This window comes from Melospiza georgiana, chromosome 5 (genome assembly GCF_028018845.1).
Source record: "Melospiza georgiana isolate bMelGeo1 chromosome 5, bMelGeo1.pri, whole genome shotgun sequence".
In the NCBI taxonomy this organism is placed as follows: domain Eukaryota; kingdom Metazoa; phylum Chordata; class Aves; order Passeriformes; family Passerellidae; genus Melospiza; species Melospiza georgiana.
The window spans coordinates 23067388-23091659 of record NC_080434.1 but is presented as its reverse complement, the minus strand read 5'-3'; the positions used below and the strand labels follow the sequence as shown (position 1 = coordinate 23091659).

The following is a 24272-nucleotide window of genomic DNA, read 5'->3' as shown; positions in this document are numbered from 1 at the left end:
ATTTAGCCATCATTTTATCACTGAACATCAAATTACAAAAGCTTTCTTAGAATGACTTTCCTCATCTGTTTCATGTTTTCCATCTTTATTTTGGGAGAAATATGGGAGAAAGTTGATTTTTCTATCTGGTGCCTGCTTCCTTGGCCAGATAGTTGAGGGACAACTGTTAATTGTTTACTGTCCATTTGCCTGAAGATCTGTTAGCTACACTCCCAGGAAAGCCCTCCAAGCAGCCATGTAGGTGACAGTGTTTTGATTTTATAGCACTTCATATGTAAGGGTAAGGCCACATCATAATTTATGTGAGTTGTCAGGTCCTCCAACAGCTCATAGAGTCAAAATGCAAATGGTTGTAGCATTAATTCAGAAGGAGTCAGAGTGAGGACAGGGTTGGCAAGTATGCCAGGAGCTGGCCCTGATGCAATTGCTGGCATCTTCATGGGCTGCTTGTTTACATTTGGATTTTTGACCTGAACAATCAGGTCATTCTGGATGGTGCCTTTAAAATGCTCACTCAGGACATGGATGTATCTTCAGCAGAGTGCTCAGGATTCTGTCCCAGGACCAAAATATGGAGGGAGGCAAAGCAAGTCTGGGGGAAAAATGAATCGGCGGACTCATTTCAAATAAGCACTTGAAAACTTGGTTCACCCAATAAATATTCAATATATTGAGTAAAATGGAATGCCTTCCTTCATTATCATTATGTTAAATCACATCCTTAAAGAGAAGGAGCCACTCTAGGTTGCATGGCTGTGATGATACTGAGCACCCATAAGTACAGTTGAGATAGGTGTGTTGGACCCAGGTCAGCTGTACATCACCATAGCAGTGTGAAACAGCTGAAGGGGAACTTCTCCCAAAGTATCTTTTAATTTTTTAAGTTTTTTTCTGTTGCATTCTCAAGAGGTCTAAATTTGGAATTAATAAAATGGAAGTGATCAGGCCGAAGTATCAAGTCAAAGTATTGCACAGTATATCTTAGTGACACGAGATGGATACAAAATCTGTGCTTTGCCAAGCCTAAAAGGCAGGACCTTCCTCACAATACAAACTATTCTTTTGCTGATTCATGGCAGCTGTCACTAACCATTTGATACATAATTTTGGTGCTAAGAGAGGCTAATATGGACATAACACAGTAAGATCAGTGTCTATAGTGCTGTATGTAACTGCCATCCTGCTTACCAAGTTATCTGGAAAGATTTTTAATAGTTATTCGAATTTTCTTGGGTTAAAATACTCATGGTAGTCTGGAATATTCTCCTATAATTTCATTTGATTCTTACTAGTTGTGAAAAACTAAAAGTATAAAAAGAAATGCATAGAGTAGTAACAGCTTTTGAAAAGATATGCAAAAACCAGCTTCTCCTCAAAGCTCATCACAAAGCTTGTAATTTCTTTTTTATATTTCTAGCTCTCATCTTTATATGGTAAAATATTTACATTGGCAAGTATTTCTCTTGTTAACTAAAACTGCTAAAAGACCAGTTTCTCAGAGTTGACACTAGGAAAAGAGAAAAAGCCTAAATTTAATTAATATCTAAAACCTTGATCATAGTGCTACTTGCCTCCAGCTGGATCTTATGCTGTATGGAAGATGGGTCTGTATTAGAAAAGCAGCATTTGTTCACCATAGTAGATTTTAAATTCTCAACTTTAAGAGTATTTGAGTCTTTAAATTTTTCTATTGTGAAAATATGCCAAATTGGTGAAATAGATGATGTGAGTAAATAGAGGTATATATTCTCCTTGATTAGCCTACATCTATTTGTTTTGCTTTAGCCTGTATTATTTAGAAATTTTCCACCACTTTAATGAAATTATTTTTCATCCAAGTTGAGGTTTTCTGTTGAAATATATCTATCCACACACACACACATAGATGTGCACATTTTCCCTCTCAGATTCAAAGGACAGTGTTATAAATTGCTCTTGGTCCTTGTCAGCTTGTCCCATTTCATTCAGCTTGGATGCCTGCCACATCCTGCTCTCTCAGGGTAACACCAGCAGAGGGAATGAATAGCTGTCTTTCCATTAAGATCTGATAGTTATCTGACTGCTATTAACATTGGGGCAGAAGTGGCCATGGTATTTCATGGGCTCCCCTGGGGGCAAGATCCAAAGTTTGTGTCATCTAAACATCTCCCACTTTAACTTCTCACTGAGATGGAAGGCGCTGTGTAATCCCTGCTATTTTTTGCTTTACAGATTCCACTCTGTAAGCATCAATAGTTTATATTTCATCCAGTATTGCCAGCAAACTGTAAGCTGAGTTAACAAATGTGTCGTGTGAGATATTTTTCAGCTTTTGACACAGCTCACCACCCACAAATGACTAAACGAGGCCAAAATGTTCAAGTCAGCTTCTCTTCAGCACAGAGATAAGGTGAGACACCTTTGGGTGTGAAATTCATAGTCCATTTCCCAAATGAATTTCTGCAACAGTGAATTCCCATATGTTGAAGTAAAACATAAATCATATGACAGGCAAGTACTACTTGCTCTGAATTACATTTATATAATAGCCCTCTATATTAAATAAACCTCCAGGTAGAATCAAATCCTTGGCATGCCTAATAAATAAGCTGGAAGGGAAGAAAAAAATGAAGCCTTTTCCTTTCTCCACAGTTTAGTTTCTTTCATATGCATTGCCAGAAATGTGGCAGGGTTGCAATTCAGTGCACACACCCTGCTAAGATTAATGGGTTTGAGAGAGAAGGAGAGACATTACCATGCTTAACTTGCATGCCCAGGCAGCCCTGCTCTGAGATCACGGTGCTGGCTCTGCCTGGTGCCACCAAACAGCCTGCTTTCTTTGCTGGGCCACCTCACTGTGCCCTGCCTGCTGTTACACGACCTTTCTCAAGGGTAAATCCTACACATGGTGGCATTTTTTATTGCTGCCTAAGCACTAGAAATAACAGTCATGGCCCCCAGTGCAACCAGCATCAGCAGATGCTGTCTTCCATTCCTTCCTACTTTTACAGTGATGTGATCTCTGTATGGTGAAGTGCCATATAGGCAGTTGCCATCCTGTCAAGGGAAGAGTCTGTCAGATGACTGAGAAGGCTTGAAAGCACGTTCCTGCTTTGAAGCCATAGCTTTTGTACTTTTTACTACATCACTTCAGTCCAGGAAGCTTTGCTGCCAGCATTTCTGCCCCAGACCTGCTGCTGTGTGGGTGCTCAGGGTGTGCAGTGCACTTGACCATGCCCTCCCTATTGCCAAATGCAGCCTCCCCAGGGCATGCCCCAGGAGGGTGGCAGAGTTGGGGGGATAATGCCCTCAGCTAGGACTGTTGTACAGGGAGGGAGCTGTGCTGTGTGCACTTCACAGATGAGTGAGGAATATAAGGCAGAAAGGAGAAGCAGCAGTATGGGAGATTAGGAGGTAGCAACAGGAAAGAAAGGGTGTACTCATCATTTTAAAAATGGCTGCTTAAATACTGCAAGTGGTTATCATCACATAGTTATCATATTAACCTATTCTGTCACCCAACTCCTCTCTGGCCAAAATCAGCTTTATCACACACTCTACACATTGCTGGGCTGTGCAGCGGGGAAAGGGGGTGAAGTGAAACTGGTGCCTAGCTGAGGCAAGGTATCACACACCTTTAACTCAGCTCTCCAGCTCTGATGGCAAGTGTGAGGCTTAGCTGCTTGTAACTTGGTAAATAAGAATCTCCATGAGGCAATTTGGACTCTTCTCATTGCTAATGCTAATGTGAGCTGAGTGAATTAGCTGTAGGCTGCCTTGCTGCTGAATGTAGCCAGTGATAAATCTGAATTTGATTTAAAAAAAAAAATACAGAGGGAGCCTATTCATATCCTGAAGATACAGGGCAGTGAAAGAGATGTCAAGACTATTTAATGTATGTTTTCTTGCACAGGCAATGCTAGTGCTGCTATTATACCTCTCATCTCCTCTCTTCTGCATGGAGAATTCCCAGGTTTTGTAGCACTGAGTTAGTGTACAGTGAACCTGGGGAAACCAGGGGATTTAATGTTTGTAAGTGTGGGATTTGTTGTCATTGTTCCTGAAAAAACCAAACTGTGACAAGTTATTTCTTGCTGCCAGTCTGTGTTGTCAGCCAGCTCTGTGCCCCACAGTGCAGCGGTTTCCCAGAATGAGTTTTATGCTCATGCTTCTTTGCCTTTTTCACATCATCATCATCACTTCCTTAGTTGTCTTTTCCAGTCTGCTTTCTCTGTTGCTCTTTTCTTAAGATAAGTGTCTACTGTCAAAATTATGAAAGTTACCTGAGGGAAACTTGATTACAAGGGATGTGAAAAGAACTCAGAAGTGTGCATTTCATTTGCATGAGTTATGGAAGTGAATGCCAACAGCCTGAGCATGTGTTCCATGGACTAAGGGTCCCAAATGGGCTAACCTTTCCTTTTCCTCTGTTTTCCATTCAGGGTTTGACCATGAGTACCCAGCCACACACTGTGACCAAGGCAGAGATCCCTGGCCATGTTCTTTACACCGTAGGAACGTGTGTGCTCATTATTGGCTCCATTGGCATCATTGGAAACCTCCTAGTCCTCTACGCATTTTACAGGTACAAAAATTCCTTTTGTGGTTGATCTGAGTGGTGTTGAGTTTCACCTGTGCCCATGTGCAGATTTCTGCATTGCTTTCCACTAGGGTGAAATCTAATGGCAACAAATAAGAGGGGAAAGAGAGGAGAAGGCAACCCTACATGAAAACACATCTGTGTGCATCATTGACAACCTCAGTGTAAATTCCTGATGGTTTAAAGAGTCAAATAAAATGAGAAAAAAATTGTTCTCTAAACAATTTCCAATTGAAAGTTTAAAGAATGGTTTAATACTTCTAATGATAGAAACGACAGTCTTGCAGCTGTAGACTTCTTCACTTACCCTGTAGCATTTGCACAAATACTTGTCAAACAGTGACACTCTTCCCAGGAGCCCAGTGGTCCTGAAAGGACCAAGAAGGGAATCTGCTACATGAAGTGAGCTCATGCCACCAGTGTATTTCCTACTTCAGGCAGATCATAGGATTTCTGTCAGTTTGTGTGCTCTCTTGGCAGAGAAATATGCAGCCAAAGGTACTGCAGCTAGAGTATGCAAAAATCTCATGGAAAAGGGAAACATTTGCCCTCTGTCCCACAATGCGATGATGGATTTCAAAATCCTCTGCATTCACTGCTTGCTGTCATTATGCATGGTGATGCAGCAGGGCCTTACAATGCTAGAGACACCAGTGGGGTTATGAACCAAGCATTGGTTTCCTGTTCTTAAATGTTTAAGACAAATAAATTAGTTATTTTGAATAACCAGCTTCTAATGTGATTTAGAGAAAATTAATTCCCACAACTGTAGGTACCTTCATGACTTTTTAAAATGCAGCACAAGCTCTGTATTTTTCTTGAAATGTGTGCGGTTCATGTGGTGTAATAAAAGCATTAAATTGTCAAAGTAGGAATATCTGCATGGGTAGATTAGCACCTGGGAATGTATGAACTCTGCACTCTCTCTTACCTTGTTTTTGCAGACAGTTATGAGACCCAAGAATTTACTAGAATTGCAGCAGCACTGAGATGGTTTTCTCACTTTCTTTTTCAGTATTTATCAGCACGAGGAAAGAAATTCTTGTTAGCTGCAAATATCGATATCATAAAGCACATCAGAAGGGTCTCAGTTGTTTTCCTTGGATAAGCTTTGCTTGGAGACCTCTGCTTCCACACTCCTTGTTGTGGTGTTTAATGTTGCTTGTTCATCTGCAACTGATAGGTTTCATTCTCTCTTATGAGATGTATATAAGCAAAAGCACTTTCTCCAAATCTCTGTGTGTGCTCTGCTCGTGCTGTAGCACTTTGCAAAAGGTCATTTAGTTAGTTGTGAGTCAACCACTTCAGGCCAACTGTGTCAACACACCACCTCAGGTCAGCAGTTTTTAAAATGTCACCAGAAGCAGATCCTTTGGCTCTGTAACTTTCTTCAGATGTTCCTCATGTACAGTACAAGCCACAATCAATATCACAGCACTCCTAGGGAACTGCTCTTCTGAACAAATCCATGTTTATCAAGACAGCTGAAACTCTCCTTAGCTTGAAGAGGAAGCAATCTATTTTATGGCTCCTGGTCTTTTCAATCATTTTGAAATGACTGCAGCTGTAGCTGCAGTAATTGACTGATGATTAGCAATTGATTCACTGCAAGTAACCATTGATTTCAGCCTGGACAGCATTTGTTTTTGCTAGTAAGCAAAGTTAACTTTATAACTTTCCACTTTGTCTTTTTAAAACCATGTATTTCTCATGTTTTTAAGCAACAAGAAGCTGAGGACTCCCCAAAACTACTTCATAATGAATTTAGCTGTGAGCGACTTCCTGATGTCGGCTACTCAGGCACCCATGTGCTTTGTCAACAGCTTGCACAGAGAATGGATACTTGGAGACATAGGTACTTTTCACCACTAATTCACACCTCACCAGCTTTGTGCTGCCTGCACTCTGTTTCAGCCACAACAGCCTTGGTTTGTGCCATGGCTGGAGCAGCACAAATCTCTTGAGTCACAGCCCCAGACATTGTCAGTCAGTGTGATGTCACATGTTTTGTATTACAGTTGTGATTCTTTAATCTTACATATTTTGGAAAGGAAGGAGTCAAGATTCATATGTAATCATGTCACCCTTTAGCTTGTAAGGGAGGTATTAGGACTGAAAATAGATAGCAAAGTTTTAGTAAGTTGTAAGTGTTTTTTTCTGTTAGTTAATACTTTTATTTAGAAATGTATGCTGATATACATTTGCATGCCTCTAGGAATCTCATATTTAATTAAGAGAATTAAATAACAGTATTAATTTGAGGACTCAGCAAATTCAAGCCTTTTTCATTCCAACTGCAAGAAAGAAAAGGTGATCTGTGCTGAAATTAATGTTTAAATGTGGGTATAGCAAGAACCTCAGAAGGTTCAATGCTGGTTGCTGCTCCTCATCATTTATGGGTGAAAACTTGCACCCACTGGTGGCTGTACAGTGGTGGAGCAAGCCCAGACACCATGTACTGTTCAGCAGCACAGAAGGGACTCTGCCTTACTTTGAAGATATTTTTAGTCTTGCTCATCCCCTTAGATAAAATCAGTGCAAATTACCATGCTGTCACAAATGAAGCATTTGATCTGGGTTGAGTAGGATTTGGTCCTTGGTTACAAGTTACTTGTATAGACTGTAGAATTCTGCTATAAGGTTGGATCTGGTGTTTTTGCTGCCTGTCACTCCTGGTGGGGTCTTGTTTATAACCACATGGGCCAATGCAAGATTTCAAAAAATGGATGATCTTTCCACAGGTTGCTCCATTAAATTCAGTGTAACTTTTTCCATCTGGTAGTGCAGTGCCTGAATACAGTGGGGGTTAAGAGGCCTGTTTCATGTAAAAAATGTCAGTTCTTTTAACAAGTACTGCCATTAAATATGGGAGTTGGAACTATGTTTTACTATTGGTCTCTCAGTCATCAAATTCAAACCATTTCTGCATTTTTATGCCACATAAACCAAAGTAATTTCTTGAACCACCCATCCATCATTAACAGACAGATGTCTGCTGCAGCATGTTAAGATCAATATATTGGGCAACAGTCCAGGAAAATATAACTTTAATTAGATTGGATTTTCTTTGAGGCAGTTTTCCATTGACAAAACATTCTCAGTTGCAGCCTGCAGTGAAGTAGGACTTGTTTAAATACATATATTTGTATTTTATGTATATTTATGCTTTTCTAATAAACACTAACTATGAAAATGTGAAGCTGAGAAAAATGCTTCTATTGAGAGAGAAGACCTGAGCAGGGAAAAAACAGGGAGATTTATTACAATGAGTTCTGAGAGAAAGCATGGCTCTTTTCAAGAAAGCCCCTGACATTGCCATTTCCTTCTCCAGGCTGTAACCTGTATGCTTTCTGCGGGGCTCTCTTTGGGATAACCTCGATGATGACTCTGCTGGCCATCTCTGTGGACCGCTACCTGGTGATCACAAAGCCCCTGCAGTCCATCCAGTGGACTTCCAAGAGACGCACCGTGCAGATCATCGCCCTGGTGTGGCTCTACTCGCTGGGGTGGAGCGTGGCTCCACTCCTCGGCTGGAGTATGTTGTCTGCTCTCTCTCTCCAGGCATTCCCTGTGTGCTCTTTTTAGTCTTGCTTGGGGTGTAAAAGTTCTCTTATCAGTCATCATGAGGATGCCCTGCCACCACCCGATGGTTTGTTGTTGTAGCACACATCTGCACCTACTGCACTGCACAAACCTCTGCCCCCCTACACCCAGGGTGTGTTAAAGCAGAACAACCTATTGCTTTGGAGTATTAGGTGTGTACCTTCCTTAGAGTTCAGTAGTCAAGACCTCCTCTCCATGTGGGCGCTCACTTCCAGACCTCCTATATGATGTGTGCTTTGGCTGGCACTTGAAGACCACAGATAAACCCACAGACGGGGTTTATTTCAATCACTTAGTGGCTGGATCAGCACCTGCTCTAACTTTGGGTACGTGTGTGAATAATGTGTTCCATGTATTCCACAGGTTCCTATGTGCCTGAGGGCCTGATGATATCCTGCACATGGGACTATGTAACCTACTCCCCTGCGAACAGAAGCTACACCATGATTTTATGCTGCTGTGTGTTTTTTATCCCCCTGGTAATAATATTCCACTGCTATTTATCGATGTTCCTGGCCATAAGGCGCACTGGCAGGTAAGCAATTTAGCTGAAAGAAGTACATATCCCTTTTTGTGTAACAAGAGATTTTCTCAGTTTCTTTAGCTGCATAAAAATCTGAATTAAAATTTAGTCTGAATTGGAATTGACAGCTGTAACAGGAGAACTATTTTTTGCCAATTTAAAACTGGAATGGATGTATGAATTTCAGAGAAAAAGAAGTCTCTGGTGGTTCTAATTTTATTCCACTGTAGTAATTAATAGTACGTCAGACACTTGGATTGAGTTATTTGCATTTCAGATTTGCACTACAAGAAACAGTGTCCTTGTGTATTCCAGCAGTTTTCAGCCTCAAGGGATAATAAAAACATGTAGCAATGGGAGAATCATCTGTCTTTGAGCAGCTCTGTAAACAAAACAGTCCTCATATTTTTTGACAGTTTTATTTAAGGCAAGCATCCCAAAAACCATTGTGCTTCACTCAAGCATCACAACTAGATGCATAATATTTGGCTATGATTGCTAATATATTTTTCCCAAATATTTTTGGCCTGTATTTGAAATGAAAAATCAGCAGGGTGTTAGATCTGTAAAGTAACATCATTCTTTCAGTTATTTTTGTGCTAATGAGCACATGGCTTATCTTTGGTCCAATCCAACACCAGCTGGTGCTGTGAGTCCTTCCTGCTGCTCAACTGTGTCATCAGTTCTGATGGCTTTTCTCTGCTCCTGTGTGCAGGCACTTGCTGAGATCATTTGGCTTCATAAGCCTAAATTCCACTTTTATAAGTACATTTATATATGCCTAAAATGAAGTTCTTTCTGACCTCTATTTTTTGGCCTTTGTCTTGGTTTTTATTGTGCTTTGTGTATGTATACTTGATAGCAAGCAAAGGAATGCATCCTTAAAATAATGGCGCTTTGTACACCCATGGAGCACAGTGGACATAAGGTTTTTCTATGCCTTTTGCAAGGCCAGGCTGGATGGAGCTTTGAGCACCCTGGTCTAGCTGAAGGTGTCCCTGGTCATGGCAGGCATTGGGACTAGATGGTCTTTATGCTCCCTTCCAACCCAGGCCATTCTGTGTTTCTTTGATTCTGTTCTATATTTACAGTGTGCCAGCAGGGACTTTGTTACCCTTCTGGCTATTAATGTCTTCAGCCTGAAATATATCTCCATTTAACACCACTAATATTTAAAATTTGTTATTTCTAAGCTAAAGAATATAAAATGCCTACCTATATAAAACATTTAAAATAAAATGTGGGGTGTTTGGTGTGAGAAGAGAATTTGATTTTTCATTATAAAAATATTAGGACTGCCTGTTGTACCTCCACTGAAAATACTCTTGAATAAATAAATCCGGAGGTACGTAAAAATGTCCTTGCAAGTGTTTGGGACAGATTTCTCAAAGCTGTCAGGGTATTCCAGTATGTGTTACCTCATGAATTGGAATTTCTGTTCCTACCTTGAAAAGGAAAAGACATAAGAGTTGATTTTGCCATCCAGCTGTGCCTTTTCTTGCTGCACCTCTAAAAACAGCACAGGGCAAGAGATACCAATTTCTGTATCTTTGCAACCTGAAACCCTCCTTGTGTTAGGGAGAAGGACACAGCAGTCCTGTCCTGTTGTCCCAGGGATTCTGGCTCAGTCTCACAGGCAAACATAACACTTGCAACTACATTAATTACCTTCTAGGGTTTTTAAATATCAGAGGAGAAAAGAACTGTTAGAGAGGTGAAATAAGAAATTTTATTCATTTTGCATATTGCTGAGAACATATTAGAGCTATTGCTTTTTTCATTGTCCTGCTGAAATATCTGTCTTTTTCCCTTCTTACAGAGATGTTGAAAAGCTGGGGTCCTGCAGCCGGAAATCCTACCTCTCTCAGTCCATGAAGAATGAGTGGAAGCTGGCAAAAATTGCTTTTGTGGTCATCATTGTGTTTGTCTTGTCCTGGTCTCCATATGCTTGTGTCACCTTAATTGCCTGGGCAGGGTAAGTGGAAGAACAGTCCAAGCAGCAGGGGTTAAGCAAATAAGAGTAGTACTATCATCCACATAAGGCAAATCTTCTTTTTGAATGGGTCTTAAATAATACTACGTTAGAGGTGATATTTATTAGTCATATATCCTTGTGAATAAAGCGGAAAAGGGAGTATTTGTCTATGCATTTTGAAACTATTATGACTTTTTAGTCTTAATATTTGGTACACAATGTTTTCTCTCCCACATGATGCTTTCTTTGTGTAAATTGGAGGAGTTAGCTCCTTTATCTCGTAGTACCCTCCTTCCTTCCATACGCTGTTGTCTCCTCCACCCATTTTCTCCTCCAAAGGGACCGGGTGTTTTGTCAATGCATGTTCTACTCTTCAAGGCCAGGTTGGATGGGGCCTTGAGCAAGCTCATCTAGTGAAAGATGTCCTTGCCCATGGCAGAGAGGTTGGGCTGGATGATCTTTAAGGTGTCTTCCAACCCAAACCATTCTGTGATACCATGATATTAACTGTGCTTATGCTGCACTGACATTGGTCACACCTGACTGACTGTGGGAGCTTAAAGTCTGAAGGGGAATATTGGTTTCAAACTACTTTCAGTCCTCTCTTGCTTCTGCAGTGTTCAGAACTGAGTCACTGGCACACATTATTGTGCAGCACACATGCTGCTGCTGAAAGATTTTTTAGGTTTGGTTCTGTTTTCTATCACCGTTCACTTTTCCCAGATGGCCACACTGGGAGTTCTTTTGTTGGGGTTTTGGGTTTCTTCATTTTTGTCTACTGCAGAAACAGGGAAGGTGATTATTTTGTTCCTAGTCATCCTAAAATTACTTGCTGCATGTCTTTGGTCTTCTTTAAAAGAATGAAACCAAGTACATGCTGTCAAATTCAAGCCTTTCCTCTAAGCAAAGAAATCACTGGAATAAGTCAACTTTACAGGTGTATTTCCTATAAAATTATATTAGCACAAAAACAATTTTAAAGAGTAATATGTTTTAGTAATGTAGTATCTATGCAATCCATGGCATAGCTGTGTGTAATCTTTTTGCTTTGTTTTAGTCGAGGCAACAGCCTAACCCCATATTCCAAATCTGTGCCAGCAGTTATTGCCAAAGCTTCTGCAATCTACAACCCCATCATTTATGCAATAATTCACCCAAGATACAGGTACAGTAAATATATAGGTATGTGTATAACTGTACATGCAAATGTGGATCTTTTACACATAACAAACTACCCTCATTCCTTCAGCCTCACCCTGTGCACTGCATGTTCCATGTTCCTGTGCTGACCAGGCCATGATGGGCTCCCAGTGGTCAGACCCAGCTGGTACATGGCAGCTCCAGATATGGCCTGGGGAGTGGCCAGAAGAGAACAGTCCCTCCCTTCACCTTTCCTCTCCCTCAAGAGTCCTGCTCTGCCCTGTGGGGCTGCACAACACCATGACTGACAGGAGGAGATGATGCTCAGGTCATCTTTCATCATACAAGAGACAGCCAATACAGAGAACTGTCTAGAGAAAAAATTCCAACCAGCAAGGCTCCAAAAATCACATCCTTACCAATTTTAGCAGCTCTGTATGCCTATGTGCAAGGTTTGGTTTTCTGAAGCATTTTTTCACAAAAAGTTTTGGGACAGTGGCAGCAAAAAATACTTTATTATACCAAGGGGATATACTTGTTACAGAACTGCTATCCTGCATACCTGTAGAATTTTTTGCAAGTCTTTCAAAGTGTAGCTACCACAAAGTGATGCTGTGTCATAAGTTCTGAGAAAACACAGGGATGCCATGGTGGGAAATGTGATAAATGTATAAATACCACTAGATGGCAGGGTGAGTCATTGGTATGAGGCTTGTTTCACCCAAGAAGTGGAAAAGCTGGTGAATTCCATTGCCTGACAACTCAGCACTTGGGATCTGGAAATTGAGTTCATTGTTTAGGATGTCTGATGCATGACAGTGTGGTTGTAAGAAAAGTGAAGGTTTCTCAGAAGGCTGGTCGAAACGCACTGAAAAAGAGTGAAAACCTTTCACCCTATGACTCTATAGAATCATAGAATGGTTTGGGTTGGAAGGCACCTTAAGTATCATCACGTTCTCACCACCTGCCACAGGGAAGGACACCTTCCAGAAGACCAGGTTGTGCAAAACCCCATCCAACCTGGCCTTGAACATTTCCAGGGATGGGATATCCACAGCTTTTTTAGGCAGCCTGTTCCTGATCCTCACTAGCATCACAGTAACTTTCTTCCTAATATGCAATCTAAACCTTCCCTCTTTCAGTTTAAAGCCATTCTCCCCTGTCCTATCCCTACATGCCCTTGTGAGAAATACTTCTTCAGCTTTCCTGTAGCCCTCATTCAGGTACTGGAAAGTGCTGTAAGGTGTATCCAGAGCCTTCTCTTCTCCTGGCTGATCAGCCCAACTCCCTCAGCCTATCTGCAGAGGAGAGGTGCTCCAGCATTTGGTTCTCTTCACAGCCTCCACTGGACTTGCTGCTACAGCTCCATGTCCTTCCTGTGCTGGGACCCCAGAGCTGGTGCAGCCCTGCAGGTGGGGTCTCACCAGAGCAGAGCAGAGGGGCAGAATCCCCTCCCTCCCCTGCTGCCCACACTGCTCTGGATGAGGACATGATCCAGGACACGTCTGGCTCTCTGGGCTGTGAGTTCCCCTGGCTGGGTCATGCCCAGCCTCTCACCCACCAGCACCCCCAAGTCCTTCTGGGCAGGGCTGCTCCCAATCCATGCTCTGCCCAGCCTGTGTTTGTGCTTGGGATTGCCCTGACCCACACACAGCACCTTGCACTTGGCCTTGTTGAACTTCCTGAGGTTTCTGTGGGCTCCCCTCTCCAGCCTGTCCAGATCCCTCTCGATGCCATCCCTCCCTTCAGGGTGGCAGCCACACCCCACAGCTTGGAGTCATCACCATATCTGCTGAGGGTGCTCCCAATCCCACTGTCCCTGTCACCGACAGCGATGTTAAACAGGGCTGGCCCCAACACCCACCCCTGAGGTCACCACTCTCACTGAGCTCCACTGGACACTGAGCCATGGACCACAACTCTTTGGGCAGGACCACCCAGACAGCTCCTCATCCACCAAGTGGTTCATCTGTTAAATCCCTATTTCTCCATTTTGGAGACATATTTTGTTTGAAAATGTCTGCTATCTTAACTAACACCTTTTTGCATCGTCCAAAAACCATCTGAGTTTTTTGAAGTCTGCAGAGCATTTTAGTTTAGAGTTGGAGAATGCCCAGTTTGGTTGCAGAAGTTCAATGAGAAGTTTTGATGGCTACCTGCTGTGTTTAGGACCCATTATTTGTTTCTGAATAATATTTTGTTCAGAAACAAAAAGTTACTGTGTTCAGATTATTATTTTTGGCAGTAACAGGTTGCCCAGAGAAGCTGTGGATGGTTCCCTGAAAGTATTTAAGGTCAGGTTGGATAGTGCTTTGAGCAATCTGGTCTAGTGGAAGGTGTCCCTCCCCATGGCATCAGGCTTGGAACTGCATGGTCTTTGAGGTTCCTTCAAGATCCCTTCCATCCCACACCATCCCATGCCTCTGTGACAGTGAACTGCTTCAGTCAGACTTTTTCCTATCAGCAGTGGCTTCTTAAGACTGGAAAGGAAAAGACTGGGGTCCACAACAAGCTTTCAGACATTTTCTTTATAAGTATCTTGGTTTTATCTTGTTATATTTTTTTCCCTGCTTTCTAATCTGTGTTTCTAGACACATCAACAAGAGAAATTTTTATGGATTTGTGAAGACATTTCATGCATTTGGGAGCGATCCAGTCAGGAAAAGAAGTAACGTTGGGTCCCTTGTGGTGAATCAAGTATGCAGTTTTCAAAACTGAAAAAACCTTACAGTACACTAATAAGTCAGTTGGTAAAAATATGTTGGCAGGACCAATTTTGCTTCAACAGTGAATAATGAATAGATATATGTTAAGGTTATTGTTTCTGGATAATTTCCAAATCTTCTAATTATTCACATTATGCCTTGAAAGTAATTTATTCAAGCACAGATAAATGGGCCAGTCTGTTCAGGCCAAAGGGTTAAGGGTTTGAGCAGGGAATAATTTGTCATTTTATATTGGAACTACTGAACCAAATTACATCTAAGTTATTTTCCAAATCTTTCTAGAAAGAGGCATCCAGAAATCAGGATCAAGAGTGTTCAGATCCAGCTCAATCCCTGAGCAAAACAAGATGCTTTTTTGCACAGAGAATTCCTAACACTGCACATCTTAAAATCCCAAGAAAACCAAGCCTTTTTGTGGTGTTTCCTTACCTTAAACAATGGAGAAAAAAAAAAGTACATTATAGTGAATGTAACTGAAAATGTTACAGTGACCTTTGTGCTAGCACTTGGCTTCTAAGAACTGGTTTGAGAGTTTGTTATATTCCTCCTCATCTACCCACCCCCCTGCCCACTCATTCCCTACCCACAGAAAGGAGAATAACACCTCTCCTTAACAGGACTCACAGGAGCAAACAGTGAGGAACATACTCAAAGTTTTAATTTGTGAAATGCTCTTTGTGGGGAAGAAAGCTGTCACATCTGTAACAACTTGTGTGTTGTCTCTATGTTCCACAAGAACTCTAACACGTTACAGTGTTAGAGTTATTGCAGAAACTCCCTTACATTTTGGAAGTTTTAGGTTTTGGAATCATTCTTTCATAGCAAACAGGAAATTCTGCAGCTCCTTGTTTCCAGCTGGCTCCCAGGCAAAGCAGAATTGCACAAAAAATATTGGTTCAAAACTCCTACATCATAAATAATGAGTAATCACAAATAACTTTGAGTTGCAGTGTTTTTTTTAAAGTTGCTTGCAATTACTATATTACTCTTACTATTTAAGAGTCACTTTAGGTGACTCTTTTATTTCAGATTATAGGAATATCATTAAATAAGTACCTCAGTTTATGCTTTTTTTTTCACACTTACAATATTAAAACTCCCTTCAAAATCTGTACTTTCATCCCAACCAGCAAAATGTCCAGAAATTCTGGTCCCTCAAGACCCTCAGAAATGTTCATATGTTTTCCTTGAAAATTCACCATCAGACATGTATTTTCTGCATCTCCATCATTAGGAGACCTCTGTGCCGAACCCCATTTAATAAATGGGATGGTGTGTTTTACATACCATGAATTTGAATTTGTCAGAGGGAAGTAGTTCAGCTTAGCTGGGGAAAAAAGCTGGCAGCTGCTTTTCAGCACCAGACTGACGTCTTCAGCCTGAAAGGAAATTCATGGGGGCTTGACATTTTCTCATGTCATGTAAACCATTTCTCAGGGCCCTTTATTTTGTGCACAGCATTAACCATCTTTTTTTAGCCAGCACCATGTGAGCAGCTTTCTGCCCCAAGCAGTTCAGTGGCCCCTGCCTGGTCACCAGCAGGCATCTGGGCAGGATCAGGAATGATGGTGCAGGCAGCTTTTTCCAGTCCTCATCTCCCGAGCAGACACAGAGCTGCTGTTCACTTGCCTTTGAAACTACAGAGGAAAGAGAGGCAGAACTATTCAGAGCGTAGTGATGATGCCAAATATTGAGGTTTGGTGGTGGTGGGTTTCTTTTTCGGATCACAAGCAAGTGACCTCATTTCATGATGCCAGAATCATGTCTCTTAAATTTTAACATGAGTGATCTTTTGTGAGAATAGAAATGATGATTTTAAATGTCCTGATTGTTCAACAGCCCTGGTAACTATAGAAGCAAAAGACTTTGCAACATACATCTGCTTGACCTGCATCTCAGTGTAAAGTCAATGTACTGACATCCCCCAGTGATCCCCTGCGTCAGTTCCTTGCCATATGCCTTGTTGCTGCCTCACTTTTTGACCTGTTCATTTATTTCTTTTGTCCCCATTAGCTTCATCTGTTGGGCTTAAATAATGGATTGAGAAGTGCTGGGGAGGTGTTACACCAAATGAAGCGTTCTGACTAGCATTGCCCTGTGAAGAGGAAGGCCAGCTGGCATTGCCTAGGGGAGGCTCTTGGACACTTCTGCTCCATGTAGGGGCATGGTTGGGGTCAGGAGAAATAGACTTGCACAATCATGACTGAGATTATTATTTAATGAATAAGGCAGATTTGGGGTCTAGACCGTCCTTCTTCTCAATGCTTGTACAGTGTTAATTTTCAATAGGAGTTTACAGTAGCTGTTGTGATACAAATAATTAACAAATCTGATTCTTCTGGCCCTCTTCCTCTTCCCTCGTTTTCACTCATTTTGTGTTTTTGCACAGTAAAGACCTTTGTACCAACTAGCCTGAAATTTTCTGGGTTAGTTTTTTAAATAAACCATATACAATCATGCTCTTGAAGATATTTTAAATTCTGATCACTTACCTCTGCAGCTTTTCTGTGTGAGTTTTGACACAAGGCCCAGAAGGACCTGTTATTTTCTTTTCTGCCTGTTGAGTTGTTTGCACCAGCTACCATGCTGTTTGCATGTAATCTTTAAGACCCCCTTTATCAAAACAGAAGCTGTGTTGATGTGATGGAAAGAGACAGAATTTTCACCCCCATGAATTTCAAAGCCATGTCTTCAGTGTGACAGATGTGGCTTTTTTTTCTTCTCACATTTTTCCTCAGGAAAACCATCCACAGAGCTGTTCCCTGCTTGAGGTTCCTGATACGAATATCAAAGAATGACCTCCTGAGGGGATCCATAAATGAGTCATCCTTCAGGACCTCTCTCTGCAGCCATCACTCTCTTGCTGGCAGGACCAAGAGCACTTGTGTTTCCTCTGTTTCTACTGGAGAAGCTGTAAGTCTTTTCTTGTTTCCATGAAAAAAAGAGTATAACATTTCTCAGACTCTAAATAAGCAACACTATAAATACATATTCAAAATTAGAGAACAGAAACAGGGAAGGGGGAGAGTGTAGCTAAATTTTTTGGTCATGTAAGGTCATTTCTGCAAAGCTGGAAGTTCATGGATGATGATTTACGATCATAAAAAGCATTCAGGCCAGCATATCTGTGTGGTTCTGATGCCTGCTGGGACCAAGGATGTTCAGATTAAGTCTTTAATGTGAACTAAAAAGAGCCATTGTCAGGCACTGCCTGTGTCACCAACCACTGGCCATGTTAGGTATCTCGATGGCCTGGAGGACAAGAAAGCAATCTTCTATCCAAAGTTTTATAACTTATCCAAAAGCTCTCTTATTATTTTAGAGTAAGTCCATTTTCTATAGGATGGGAAATTTTTGACTTCTTTACCTGGATTTTAACCATGAGGAGTGAAAGGCTCCTGCCCCTAGAGCATGGTGGAGTGCTATATAGGAACATACCCCAGGCATCAGTAAGGATGGTCACCAAGTGAGATAGAAACCAAAGAATCCCTTGACACTCCTCACAGCCTCTCAGTCGCAAGAAGCTGGCCTTGCCTGCTGGGTGCTGGGAAAGTGGCTCCTCAGGGGGATGGCAGCCACAGCAAAGTCTGGGCTGGGGCTGAGCCTCCTGGGGACCTGTGCTGCTCCCCCTCAGTTTGGGCATCAGAAAACTCTCAGAACTGCCGCCAGTAACCTCTCACAAAATTAGAAATTCTAGGTATAGCTTTTATACCTTTATAAATACCTTTATGTATAAAAACCTAATTTTTCTCCCATTGCTCCTTTGTTTGATGCCAAATGAAGTAATTTCAGCTGCATCATCCTGATCCAAGAAGCTTTCTGTTCCTCACTGCTGGTCACTACTCGGCTTTGGTTTGTTCATGTTAGCAAGGTCATTGCATGTATTTTGATGTGGGAGCTGCTTAAATAGACAGGACAATGAGGGTAAGAGGCTTCAGCTTTTGGCACAGCTTTGGCTTAGGAGTCTCTTTTAAAACCCCTGCTGTTAGCAGTGCACAGCACTGTGCTGTGCTGAGTCGATGCAGCCAAAGGCAATTGTCCTTTGGGGCAACTGACAGCTCAGTTCAGCAGCTGTAGAGGTTTTAGCTGGAACAGCAGCTGCTGAAATAAAAGCTAAGCTTGATGACTTTGGCATGACAGCAGGACTGACTGAAATTTTGGAATGCTTCAATAAAACATTGATGGTCAAGAAATGACACCAGGAACACTGTAAAAGATGCAGCTGTTGCCACCAACATTTTCTTCTGTGTGTTGTGTACATGTTAGTGAAGGGAATGAACATATTTGTGATTCGTGTCTAGGAATGTTTCATCCAAGGAGTTTTATTCAACAGGTAAGGGGAAATAAACAGGTGACCACACACAGATGTATGGGCAAGGTGATGCAGAGGAATTATGCACTGTCTTCCCATTTGTGTGGAACCCTGTCTGTCTGCCTGTCTGTCCATATCTAAAAGCTGGTGTTGGAGTGGAATGATTTCATCATTGATACTCAATCAAAAAGTCACCGCAAAGTAAGAGATAACAGACAGCCTCACCCCAAGCCAGTAAAGGGAACAGCACTTTTGCAATGTCCCATTTGTGCTTCATTACTGACATACTCTAAGAAAACTAGAGCAAAGCCCACCCACAGTCTCCCATGTACCAGTGAGGGTTTGTAAAATCAGCAAGCTCATGCGGATTGAGAAGCCCTTGGTGTTCTGGATATTCTGCTGGGATGTATGCAGACATGGTTTTGGATCTGTCCATGTCCAGGGTTTTGTATCAGCTAGTGGTCACACAGAATGCCACAAGACATATTAAACAGATTGTATTGGCTCCCATCTTTAGAATTCAGATACTCTGCAGGTATAAGTGTAGCATAAGCAATGAGATAAAAAAGGGTGGAAAACATTCTGGTGTTTAAATAAACTTTCATTATTTCCAAGTTAGTTTTAGTTTTGGTCAGCAAGCAAAATAGTCCAGGGTAAGTGACAAGACTGAAAATAAAGCCTCTCCCCAGGGGAGTTGTGAGTGTGAGACCTACATTAGAATGGCTTTACTTTTCTGTGAATGTGCATGGGTTTTGCTAGAGTTTGAGAACTTACAAGAATTTCAGAAAGGATGCAACTGTCTGAAATCCTTTATCAATTTGTGATTAGACCTGGAGCAATGTAGAGCTCAACCCTGTGGAGCCAGCTCAAGAGAAACTGAAGCCTCGCCGAAGTCATTCTTTCTCCACAGGTGTGAGACAAGAGAAAAGAGACCTGCTCCCAAAGACCTGCAGCTGTGATGCAGCCACTGCCCCAAAGGTATGGAAAAAAGTCTCAGCTGAGGACTCTCCATTATAGTGCTAGTCTTGCTGCAGGACATGATCTCTGGAATGATAATTCAGCCTTTGCCCATCTATTTCATCTATGGGCCTTATTTATAGTGATTCCAACATCCTCCTTCTACTTGCTGGCGTTTTGTTTGTGGTTTGTTTTTTTTTTTTTTTCATGTCTCAGTGTGACAAGTGAGAGTGCCAGTAATGCCTAATTAACTTTTTTCATTGATATTTGCCTGTTTTTGGAAAGCCAGCTGTGCTTATAGCTCTGAAGCTGCATTAAGGCAGAGTCAATAGCATCAGATGGAAGAAGATTAGTTCTTTGCCTGTTTATCTACCCCAGCTTTGGTTCCTTCCATCATGGTCCTTGTGTCCATACTGTGGTAGTCTCCTTTTAGAGTAAAGACAAGTCTGCAAAACAGATTTTGACATGATAGAAGCCACCCTCTTCTTTCTTTTCAGTGTACATTAAAATGTTTTATTTTTGTTGAGGGGGAAGATGAGAAAGAAACTCCCATTTCTCCCTAAGAGTGGGAGAGTCTGGCAGCTGCCACCCTTCCCTCACTGAAAGAGCAGATGGTGAGTACTCAGTGCATCTTCTGTGGATGCATCACCCTCGTTGGCCAAACCACTGAGGTTTGGTGCCCTGTTGTTGAGGAGCACCCTATTCCCTGATGGGAGCAGTAGGTCACCCATGAGTCAGCTTCTGCCAGATTGTAACACCAGTTTCCAAATGAGTTTTTGTATGGATGTCACAGTGTCAGGCATACACCAGTGCTGTCTTCTCAGGGAAAGACTGATGTGGCTTACAATCCCCTGTATGTGCCTGGACTGAGTAGCACCCCGTTTTTTGAGGGGCACCCTTTCATGGGGTTACTGTAGTGCATGTAGACAAACACCCACACCTTGGGCAGCTACAGCATCTGCTTCTGTCTCCTGTGCTCCCTTACAGATTTGATGGTAATTGTCTAGAGACAGCATAGTTTAAAGCAGGAACTGCTCTGAAAATTTCCAGCCACCCCATCACCCAATTCCTGCATGCCTCTGTCCTGTCTTCTTTCATGTGTGTCATTAAGATCAAGTCCTGAGAAACCTTGTTCTTTTCCTGTAACTGTTGTGAACAGTATTGGAGGAAAAAACAGCAGCTTCAAATGTGGTGTCAGACAATGTGGGCTCAAATCTCTTACTTAGTTTTGCTGCCTTCTGTCAGCAGCCAAATGTGTCCAAGGTTGTAGGCAAGTGGCAAAGGATATTGTCTCCAGGTTCTGGAGAATCACTGGCTTTCTATCTCACAAGGAAGGAGAAGGGAAGTAAATCTCAGGTGGTCTGCATGAACAGTTCAGCAATAAAAGAAATAAATCTGTATCTGGAGTTTAGCAATTGTGTAGCCTACAAGAAGGCTCGTGTGCTATACTTTGCCTTTGAAAGACATTTCTTGAATTACTTTGATAAATAACCTTTTAGACTTTCAGTGGCATTCACTGAGCTAGGAGTTTATTTACACTGAATGTTTGCATTGAATGTTCAAAGCCTCATTTGCTTCTCTTACCGTTTTCAGCAGAGACTCCTGTGTGTTGTGTAGATCCTTTGTGTGTTCATTGTAGCTCAATGCAATGCATCACTATTCATGCTATCAGAGTAAATATTTATTTGTCAAGCTCAGTTACAGTGTTTCACAATAAGACCACCCATTTATCCTTAAAAAACAAAACTCCAACAAACACTAAAGAAGCACCAATGCATTTTTAAAATATTTATTTAAGGTTTTAATAGCATTACTGGATTGTCTTTGAATTCCAATTAGAGTACTTCCAAAAACACTCAGTTGTGGACAAGCCAGTCAGTGTCCCAGGTTTAGTGCATTCCAAAGCATAAAAATGCATGTGACTGTTTTCTGTGCTGCCACAAAGATATGATCCAGCCCCATGACTGACTTCAGTTATGATACTAACAAACTTGATGAAGGCTAACACCTGGAAATTTAACATGGCAGTGAAGAGGCTTTTCTGGAAGTATTAAAAGGGGAGTTTGGATATTTGATTTCAAAAAGAAAGATCAAATGTCTCCTCTGCAATCAGGTTTTGTTTCAAGGGGATTACCCAATGTCAAAGCTATTAAAAAATCTTCTAAGTGGGTGTTGTGCCTACCCAAGCCACATCCAAAAGAAACCTGTCCTTCTGTTGCAGTGTAAACAGCACTTGAAACAGGAAGGAGCAGTTTTGGAGTTTGGATTTTTTAATTCTATTATTATCTTTCATATGGAAGAATGGACTTTTCTTCTCTCACACTGATTTAAACTATTTTTTAAGCCCAGTGTGCTTCCCTCCACTTGGTAGATGCAGCAGCTGGAGAAATCATTATCAGTGGGGATTTGTGAATGATTCCTGCTTGTGGAGTAGAATGACACAGAACTATGGGAATTCACATGGAAATGAAGTAAAACCTGCACTTTAAATATTGGTTTTCCCTAGAAAGTAGGGACTTCCAGTTTATCTCTCCATCTGACACAGTGGTTTTATTACCTTGATTGTCATTTTTTTTAAAGAAGCCCAAATTAATTACTTATGCCTTCCCTTGCCTGTGTATTTGAATATTAACTGACACTTTCAAAGCTTACTTAATTGACTCTGAATTGCATACTGTGCACAAGACTTACGGAAAGAACACAGAGCCCTTGCCATCAGAGCCAAGTTAGAAATCAGAATTCTCTCAAAATAGATAAGAAATTGTTTGCAAAGAAAGTCTTTATTGCTTATTTCTTGGAGGAAGCACTTTCCAATGTGTGAATGCAAGGCCACCAACTTCCCTGAGGTAGTATCAGGAGCCTTGGAGAGAGACGGAGATTGTCACAAGGTTGACAAAACTTTAGGAGAATAAAGAATGAAATGTACTTGAGTCTTATCTGACATCTCTTCCATGAAAAGAGAGAGAAGTGCAATTATTTAGTACCTTGATACCGTAAGATCTGTTAAAAATGAATACCATTTAATTAATGATTAAATAAGTCAGATACAACCATGAGTTTTTGTTTTCTTCTTTTTTCTTCTTTTCAGCCTCTGCTGATATTTGAGTACATCTTATTTTGTTCTGCTTAATGTTGTGCTTTCCAAGCAGTACGTGTTAGCACATCATGATTTTCCTTCAAGTTAATGATTCAAGTATTTAGAAAATTTGGCTTGTGGCTCAAATATTGACTAGTGGCAGTGAATATTCCAAACACCGTTTTCCACAGCCCCACGGTGTCTGACAATGCTAAATCTTATGTCTACTCCAGGTTTCACTGTCCTCCAGTTCTTTGGAGAAGGTGCTTGGGCAGCCTGCCCTACCCAGTCCCTCTGCAGCACTCATGACCAGCTCCCTGAGAGCAACTTCTCTGCCTGTCAGATTGAATAGCAGCAGTGTCACCAGTGGAGACTCAAGTACTTCCCATATGGCAGATCAAGGAAGTCAAGTGAATGGAGTTGTGGATTCTCTGACTAGCAATGCAGTCCCTCGCATCATCATCATTCCTACCTCAGAAACCAATCTGTTTCAAGAAGAACTGGAAGAGGAAGAGACTGAATTATTCCATTTTCATGACAAAAAGAGCAATCTGCTGGACTTGGAAGGGCTTAGCTCATCCATGGAGTTCCTTGAAGCTGTTGAGAAATTTCTATCCTAAGTTTGTCAAAAGAAAACTTTCCGGTAATTATTTTCTTGACATCTTCTCCACTTAATTATACCAAATAACTGAAGCCTTGTAGGTTAGATCATCAGATTTTTTTTTTTTTTATATTTTTATATAGTAGTCACTAGGCAGCCTTCACGTTTATCTTTGTCCAAACCAGCTCAGGCATGGAAACAGGCTTTCTTTCAGATTGTACTGCAGGAAATGAGCAGTGGAAGATCTGGCAGCAGGACTCAGTGGCATTGGTCAAGGAGGCCTCCTGATCTGGTGCCATTGATGGTGACACAGTGGGGGTGCCACTGATGGGGGTGCCAGCAGAAGGGAAAATGACTCACTGAGAGCAGGGTCAGCTGCTGAATTCTTCTGCTATCTGCACGTGGAACAGAATTCCTGTTTTGGCAGCTCTGCTCTGGACAACGATGGGAAGCACTGAGAGACTGCAGCGTCTACCAGCCCCAGCAGTAAGGCAGATGGCTACATGACCTCAACTAGAGTTTAATCAAATAATTCTCAGCATTGTTTTTGCTGTGTTTTATTTTTTAAATAGGGAGCATGCTAAACATAAGGAAAGAAACTGGTGGTTTTTCACTGGGAAGTGACTGATTCCCAGCTTCCAATCCTCTGAAGTTTAGTGGTAGAAATCTGGATTTTACCTCAGCGTTAGCATGGTCACCTAAATGTCAAAATGCAAGGTGCTATATGCTAAAACATACAGTACTGTAGAAGCATTCAGAGTACCTTCAGAGTTACAGTCC

General features: G+C 41.6%; 1 protein-coding gene across 1 annotated transcript in view; it reads left to right on the top strand.

Annotated features, from left to right (window-relative positions):
- The window catches only part of LOC131083818 (melanopsin-like), a 38862-nt gene extending 15351 nt beyond the window's left edge, over positions 1-23511 (top strand). Inside the window, 9 exon segments of the mRNA XM_058024789.1 lie at positions 4422-4564; positions 6301-6434; positions 7878-8114; positions 8546-8717; positions 10525-10680; positions 11738-11845; positions 17285-17459; positions 19687-19836; positions 23125-23511. Coding sequence (XP_057880772.1) covers positions 4422-4564; positions 6301-6434; positions 7878-8114; positions 8546-8717; positions 10525-10680; positions 11738-11845; positions 17285-17459; positions 19687-19836; positions 23125-23511 — 1662 coding nt within the window.
- The last annotated feature ends 761 nt before the right edge of the window (positions 23512-24272 follow it).